The sequence below is a fragment of the Odontomachus brunneus genome, unplaced genomic scaffold, assembly GCF_010583005.1.
Source record: "Odontomachus brunneus isolate Ranch 3 - 2012 unplaced genomic scaffold, Obru_v1 Obru_scaffold_076, whole genome shotgun sequence".
NCBI classification, from domain to species: Eukaryota; Metazoa; Arthropoda; class Insecta; order Hymenoptera; family Formicidae; genus Odontomachus; species Odontomachus brunneus.
Genome location: NW_022639526.1, coordinates 1,231,274 through 1,239,741, shown reverse-complemented (window position 1 = coordinate 1,239,741; position 8,468 = coordinate 1,231,274). Strand labels below are relative to the sequence as shown.

Below are 8,468 nucleotides of genomic sequence, written 5' to 3'. Positions count from 1 at the left end.
TATATATATATATATATATATATATATATATATATATATATATATATATATATATATATATATATATATATATATATATATATATATGTATACGAAATATATTATATGCATACTTGAGACACGTGGAGACCACAGCAACGAGATGATCCATTTTTTCATAATGAAATCAAGTCAATAAGGATTACTATAGCGTACTCAATAATTCATATAGTTACACACACACTCCCTTTCCATTCCATCAGTTTCTTTCCGTTATTCTGCAAAAGCAAGAATTTTATAACAGTTTCCAAAATTCGTGGAACGAAACAGGAAACTCGGCAGGATTCTTCTTCACTGCCTTCATACTTGCCGCTTAAAACCCTTTACTGATATTAAATTATTAATTAATTAATCCTAGAACGTGAATCTACAACTGCAACGGAGACGGACCGAATCGAGGATTGATCTCAGCTTTCCAAAAAAGTTTTCAATCTTCAACGAACCTTTTCTCGAAGATTTCTTTACTTAAAGTTTTTATTTTTAGAAGAAAATGTAAAGAAAAAGAATATAAAGAAAAAAGCATTTACCATGTTTTAATTCAATGTTCGATATTTGTTTTAAAAACTTGACGTTTGAGGATTAATTAATTACTTGTATAACTAGATAAAGGGCTAATCACATTTGTATGATATCACTCGCAAATTTTCCTGTAAATCCTGCAAATAAAGAGGATTCAAGATAGTAACTGCGACGCGGAAAGGCACCTACTTGCGAAGAAACATCGCTGAAGATAAATAATAGATTGTCAGGAGAATCGACAATCCGTAGAAAAGGAAGAACAAGTACAAGAAAGAAGAGGTGAAAGAGAAAAACATCTGAATTGTCGCGCTCTCTCATGCGCCCGTCTTATACTTAAACGTTAATAGTTTTCGATCCTTAACGAGCTGCTGCTGCGGACTCATTTTTTTCTCCGTAGACCGCAGAGCGATTCGGAAGTACCTCCGAAAACTTCGGATTATTGGAAAGTATATTTATTACACACTGAATCCACTCAGAGCTTGCTAATGGTTCCCGAATTATCGGACATGAATAAAATAGAATTCAGGGGAGATCAAAAAATGCAAAGATCTATTAAAGCAAATATTCCGGAAATTATTAAAAAATATTCCAACAATTTAAGGATACTGAAATCTGATAAAATGAAAGCCGAATCGTCTCACTCACAATTACGAAATCTAAAACTATTAAAAGATTTTTCGACATAATCTAAAGGCTTAAAAAAACATTTTTAAATAAAAAAAATTTATAGATTTTATAAGTATAAATAAATCTAAAAATTCATTTACATACATATATGTATATACATACATGTTAATATATTTTATATATACATATATATACATATATATATATATATATATATATATATATATATATATATGAAATATATGAACACATATCAACATATATGAACATATTCATATACATGTTCATACATATATAATCTATATTATATATGTTTTTGGCAATACGTGCATTTAACCAAGTCCAAAGTTAACATGGTACTTCCGCCTCTCTTTCTATAAAAGTGACTTCGCATCATGTTACAAATGTGGCACAGAATCGTCAATATCGAATTGGTGATAATCTTGAAAGCCGAATGGTCGAGATTAACTCTGAACAGTACGAAATCTATACATTGCAAAAATCCCCCCCCAAAAAGGAAAACGTTATTCACTCAAAAGACGTTCCAACTGTTCAAATGTCCTTTAGTCTTCGTATCTTAATCAAACGTGGCCATATGATTCCAAACATAATGCAGCTTTACGTAACGCCACAACGTTGCTCCTCCATTTGTTTTCCAAATTCAGAATCGTCATTTCTAAATTCAAGATGCGAAGACGGAACCTTAGGCTTTCGCGTCGTTCGGGAAGAAATTCACAGAAAAAAAATCATCCCTCCGCCTCTCACGAGGAACATGGCAGTACTACATGAGGAATCCGCCTTGCGGATCGAAACAGCTGGGATTGATGTAACTTAGAAGATCGTGGTCCGACATGGAGGTAAGTTCTTGGGGCAGCATCCCGTCTTCCGGCTTTCTACTGGCCGCGCTACTCGCGGCAGGATTGGGAATCGGAGCGTTCACAGCCTGACGATTCGGAGTGACCGGGAGCGTGACTGGCGGCGATTTGTTGGCGACTTGCTCGACGATATTGCTCTGCGCCGAGGGCGATTTCGGCAGGATACCCTCCATTGCGCTGTTCATCAGCTGCGCGCTCTGAGTTGCCACGCTGTTGAGGATTTTCTTCGTGGCAATGATCGCATGAGCGGTGGTAGTACTGATCGGCCGATTATTAATGATATCCTGCGTGGCGTTGGTAATAACGTTATTGATAGCTTGCTCCGCCGCGTTGGTCAGACGTTGCTGAGAAGGCTCTTGAGCAGCACCGCTGGCTAATGCAGAACTTGCTTCAGCTACAAAGCCTGCTGGCTGGTTCAGCATGGAACCGATATCTTGTTGAACCGCCTGTTGCATGGCTTGAGCTGCCTGTGCTTGTTGCACAGCTTGCTGCACTGCTTGAACCTGGAACAGTTAGATGTTAGTTGTTAAAAATTTTAAATTCTAATAATAATTTAATAATCTAATAATTAATTTTAATAATAAATGAGTAATAAAAAGTAGTAATAGTTTAGATTTTTTAATTATTGGGATTCGTATATATCCACAGAAATGTAGATATATATATATATATATTGAGTGTCTTGTAGAAATTTAAGCATTTGGAACTTGAAGTCTTATCGAAATCAAAGTTGATAGTTACACTTAGATCTTATAAACTTTTTATTTTTAGTATATAGTTGATATAAATTTAAAAAATTAAAAAAATTTATAAATTAAAAAATTTATAAATTTGAAATATGTACGAAAAACTTGGAAATTCAGAAAATTTTTATCAATCCTGGCAATTTATTATTTATAACATAAAATTACTGACCTGTTGTACTACTTCTTGTGTCGCTTGCTGCACTGCCTGTTGTACCACCTCTTGGGTCGCTTGCTGCACCGCTTGCTGTACAGCTGGCACCGCTTGAACCTGCTGCACGGCCTGCACTTGTTGTACTGCTTGCTGCACCACTTGAGCGTGTTGCACCACTTGCTGTACCACTTGTTGCTGGGCTTGTTGTACTGCTTGTACTGCCTGTTGCTGTGCTTGCGCCACGACTTGCTCGACCTGTTGTTGTGCCTGTGCCACTACTTGTTCTACTTGCTGTACTTGCTGCTGCATCACGACCACCTCTTGCTGCGTGAGCGCCTGGATCTGCTGCTGCATATGCTCCGCCGTGACTGCCGGGATCGCGTCGCCAGCAACCTGGAAAGGAACAGACTGAAAAGTATTTTATTTATATGATTCTCACTTCATCGTCCAAATATCCTAATTTCCTCTTCCAGTGTCTGCATTGATAAATATTGATAAATTGATAAATAAACAACATTTACCGTAGAACTCGACGTAGCGGTTGCTGTATTGACTTGCGCTTCAGGCAACGACGGTAATAGCGCCGCATTAATGGTGGTTAGAAGACTCTCTCCCGTTGGCTCCACCGTTGTCGCAGATGAAGGCACCGACGTTGCACCTGCGGCCGCTCCTAATGGTTGCAGCGCCTCTAGTAGCATCGTCTTCACCGGAATTGGTGGACTAGTTCTAGTCTGCTGACCGCCACCGATAGCTTCGTGTTCTGACGTTACGTGGCTCAACATTGCTGTAGGATTGGGATTCACTGAGCGTAAAGGCGAAACCATCTGCTCTGCGGTAGAGTTCACGAGGGCATCCAGTTTCACTGAAGCTTGTCCTGAGGGTGGTAAATACATATCACTATTTTTTTTCTCCTGCTTATCTGTCGTGCTTATAACTAATTGTTGAAACATTTGATCTCAGAACTTTAATAAGACCTGCGGAACTCTGTTTAAGAGTTTCGAAAATTCTTATTGAAACCAACGTTCTATTGTTCTAATTATAAAAATATATATGTGTTGATAGCGAAGATATAGAAATATAATATTTTATACAAAAACAACACATATAGAAGACTAATTTCAGAAATTAGGGAGAATCCCGCAGATCTTATAAAGTTGACGTTTCTGAGGCTAAGCAAGGTGACTGTCCAATCGAGGGGAGAAACAAGGAAAAGAAAGTAGATGTAGACTTAAAAAAAATAACGCTATTACAACGCTTTACCTGCAGTAGTCAGGATTCCCGGAGGAGCCGCCGACTGTTGGCTGCTTCCTGAGATGATGGAAGCTCGCTGCTGCTGGATGGCAAACTCGTTCTCTGGACTAGCTGGCTCATCACTTGTGGTCACTGATGATTCCATGTGATTCAGGTACTTCTCCACTACATGACTATTCGGCGCAGACAACGACTGCGTTGCGGATGCGCTGGTGAAACTCGACAACGCACCAAAGTCCGGCTGATGGTGATGATGCTTCATGCGAAGGTCCACCACGCCAGCTCCCGAAAGAGCAGTTGCGTTGGAATTGTTCTCTGTTGGCAAGACGTCGTTTGTTTCTTTGAGACGATGAGGACTAAGAACTTGAACCTGAGCTGACTCGTGTATTCCTATAATTAAATAAGCAATCGAAAAATGCTCAGTCGAAGAAATATGATAAGATGGATGCAGTTGAAATCTTAAAGCTCCTAATCCTTTGTCACGTAACTCTTGATTGACGTCAGAAGCAAATAAATGCATATTTAAAACTCCTGCATGCAACTTTCTCTTTTAACCTAATTTCTTTATAATTTTGTCAAATTAATTTATTATTAATGTATTAATTTTACGGTTATTTATTGATTGTTAGAGGAAAAGGAAAATGTTCAAACTTTTTTGGAAATATATTTAATCGATTGCAAGTGTCATTTTTTATGTATCATTTTATTTTAGCGTACTTTGCAAAAATTTTGAGCATGTATTTCTTCGCTCTTCTGACATCATAAATCTAAATGACGATGAGGGATCAGGAATCTTAATATAAAATTAGTCATCCTTATTATCTTAAAATATAGTTTCATTTAATATCCAATAGATTAAATCCTATTTTGTTTAACTTGATTTGAATTAAGATTTGATTTATATTAAAAAATATAACTTTTTGATTATTAAATTACATCATATATTAACTTCAATCTATCAATTTTTGCTTTATTGAATACCGATCGATATTATCTAAAAATAAATTTATTATTTCCAAAAAATTACTGTACCTACCTGCAAATGGAGTTGGATGATGTGCAGACACCATTGACAAAGGATGTTGATTGCGTATCAAATCGACCACTCCAAGAAGACTCACTGCTTCTCGCACGGGACTGTTGTTGGCTGCTGCCGCAACAGTCCTGATAATATCAGCTTGGGAAGGCGCGGCTTCTCTGGAATTCTCGTTGACAAGCTGTTGGAGAGGAGAGGCGACCGACGTCGGTCCATTTGTGGCAGCCGTAGGTGTTGGTATGCTTTGCATGCTGTTTTCACTCAACATGCTGTTCTCGCTATTCTCGTCTAACACCTCTGTCTTCAAGTTATCCGGCAGAATCAGCTGTAGATTCGTCGAGGATCGTCGATTTAATAGAGGGTTCGCCACGAGTGCCGGAGGTGGCATCATGACTTCTGGTGGTGAGTTTGGATGGCAGTTAGAGGACTGTGTGGCCCACATCATTACAGGTGTCACCTGGGACGCCGCTGCTGCTGGCGGTGGGCTGGGGTCGTTCTTCAGAGTCTCCGAAGTAGTTTGTTGCGGTGGGGTCTGAAGGCTCGTTAGGAAACTCGCCGATCCTGCAGCTGCTTGCGTTATCAGAGCTGAAAAAATATATTCTTTATTTAATTTCGAAATAAAATATAAGCTAAGACATTTAATACGTTCTTCGAAATTTTTCAAAATCGGATAATTTTATTTTTTATTTTATTTAAGGAACTCGACAAATCTGTTGTACCAACCTAATACTACCAATATATAATTAATTTACAAAAACTAAACTTGTAAACTAAACGTACTATTCGATGCTACACCCGTAGCAAGCGGCACTGCGGCGGAAGAAGTAGTCAGGTTGGTGTCTCCGTTCGTGAGCGGAGGCGAGATGCACTCGACTTTGCCCATGGACGGTTCTGGTGGGGTGGAAGCAGCCGTGTAAAGGAAATTATGCGGTTCACTGGTTTTTCCGGAGGACACCGCGTATAGTTTGACGCTGACTGTCTCCGTAGGTGCTAGATCCTGTCTGCGGTAAGCCGGCACTACGCACACCAAGTGTGTTTGCTGCAAAAATTCTTTGTCTGGCAGCACAGCACATTCCCAGTGTGGTTCCAGACTACTCGACAGGTCATCGTTATCCAGTTGAAAAACCACCCTAGTGTCCTTAAGAAAGTTCTTGCCCAGGATAAAGAGCTCCAGCCCGCCTGTGCATGGGCAGGACGTCAGAGATTTCTTGCAGATCTCCGGGATCCCCGGTGGTTGAGCTGTATACATTATACATTAAAGTATACATATGATACATTGTATACATTAAAGTTTGATTAAGAACAGTGTATTATTTATCAATCTGTTTTGTAACATTACAATTATTTTGTCTTTTTTCTGTTTCTTTTTAATATACTAATTTCTTTTTAATATACTAATTACATTTTACTATTGATCATGTAGGCGAAAAATTTTGATTTTAAAATGTTTCAATACTTTTCTTTATTTCGATTATTAGAATAAAAACTAAAGAGAAAACGAAGGCAACATTTCGAAAACAACTCGCGCGTTTATATAATAAAATCTAACTTGGAACTTTACTTTCTATTAATTAATTTATGTTAGTTCTCTAATCACACATTAAATGAAATATTTATTCTCTCGTTCAACTTACTGCAGACTATCGGTTGCGAGCAGATTTGCAGAGTCTCCGTGGTTCCGTCAGCATGCGTGATAGTCGTGCGGAAAATCATGCGGCACCGCGTTGACTTCTTCTTGCTTCTACCCTGAAGTACTCCGGCTTCTTGGGGGAACCTGTGCTCTACATCAACATTGCGCTCCTTTAGAATGCCTACGCAGTCGCAGGTCACCAGCATCTCCTTAGCTGGATCCATCTCAACCTCAATCACGATCGTCCCGTCGATTTTGCGCTCTATACAGGGTGTGGAGTTCTTCCCGCTGACACGGCATGCTTGGTAGAACATATGAGGCGCCACTCGACCCAGATCGGTGCCGATGAACACTTGCAAGCTCGTCGGCTTGTCGTAGCCAATCAAGCGGACGATCGGGAAGCCATTCCCGGTGCGATCTTTCACTGCCCCCCGCGAGCCTTCCGTCTGATAGCGGGCACGGTGCTGTTGTTCAGGTTGGCAGATAATTTGCAATTGGGTTTTACCGTCGGCAGAAGCATTTGCTGTCGATTAGAAAAAAGAATAATGTGCACAATATTGGTTCGATATCGATCATGTAGGTTTATTTGCGAACTTATGTTTATGAAATAGTTTACACACGGCAAATGCAGATTTAAGTGAATATTTCGAAGAATTTTATATTTATATATGCTGAATTGTTGAAATTTTTGGGTAATAGAATGTTTACCATTGGATTATTGGAGAAAAGCCAAAGGAGGGCAGATGCATCGTGTTTGGAGCTAATCCAATAGTAAAACCAGGCACTTAATAAATTACTGAGAATTCGTGACTATTTAGAGATCTAGAAAAGAATGATTTTCAAACTATTGGCCATTAGAAACCTTGGGCACATTAACAAATTAGGAGGCAATGCTTAAAGAAGTCATTTAAAGATCTAGATTTGAAAAAATTCAAAGTTCCAATATTTCAGAAATTTATAACTCCAAATATTAAAAATTTAAAGTTTAAAAGTACGAAGATTCTAAAATAAATTGATCCATTTTCTCATTGATAAGTCCATATCACGAAAGAGTTTAATTCATTATTAGACAATTCATCGTGAATTCGTATCAGCAAACAATGCACTAGTTACATCCGCCATCAGAAGCAATTTATCACAAACAATTTTTATGATCAACCATCTATGATGAACCATGTTGCTTCACATTTCTCGTACAGTTTATAAATACTTCGACCGCAGCCATGCTCGTCTGACCCATATTCAGTATCAAAAAGCGAATTTCGCTGTCCTGCATTAATGTTGTCATTTTTCTTATCACATCAAGTACGAGAAAGAGAGAGAGAAAGAGAGAGTGAGCGTGTCGGTCCCCGAACTGGAGGAGATATCTTATCACCGGCGTTAAAGACGGCAAAATAAACAATTTTGCCGGAAATAAATATACCAATGAATTTGCTTTTGTTGCAGAATATCGAAGCCAACAATACGGTTTCTGCGATCTCGTATTAAAGAGTCGTCACCACTATTGTCACTACTCTCGCTTTCTGGCAAGACTAACACGTTTTCTTGCCTCACAACAGACCGATTTTATGCTTGGCAAGATGCAACAAGGTGT

The 8,468-nt window shown here is 38.7% G+C and overlaps 1 protein-coding gene across 10 annotated transcripts in view; it reads right to left on the bottom strand.

The window, feature by feature from the left end:
- Positions 1-1,731: 1,731 nt before the first annotated feature.
- The window catches only part of LOC116847309 (nuclear factor of activated T-cells 5), a 34,301-nt gene continuing 27,564 nt past the window's right edge, over positions 1,732-8,468 (bottom strand). For 8 of the 10 annotated variants that reach the window (XM_032822173.1, XM_032822177.1, XM_032822176.1 and 5 more), the window contains 7 exons: positions 6,879-7,397; positions 6,025-6,483; positions 5,245-5,829; positions 4,218-4,598; positions 3,479-3,831; positions 2,976-3,365; positions 1,732-2,563 (listed from right to left, as the gene is read on the bottom strand). In XM_032822173.1, coding sequence (XP_032678064.1) covers positions 1,967-2,563; positions 2,976-3,365; positions 3,479-3,831; positions 4,218-4,598; positions 5,245-5,829; positions 6,025-6,483; positions 6,879-7,397 — 3,284 coding nt within the window. In that variant the 3' untranslated portion in view covers positions 1,732-1,966. The remainder of the gene's footprint in view (positions 2,564-2,975; positions 3,366-3,478; positions 3,832-4,217; positions 4,599-5,244; positions 5,830-6,024; positions 6,484-6,878; positions 7,398-8,468) is intronic. The other 2 variants (XM_032822172.1, XM_032822168.1) reach the window with 2 other exon arrangements.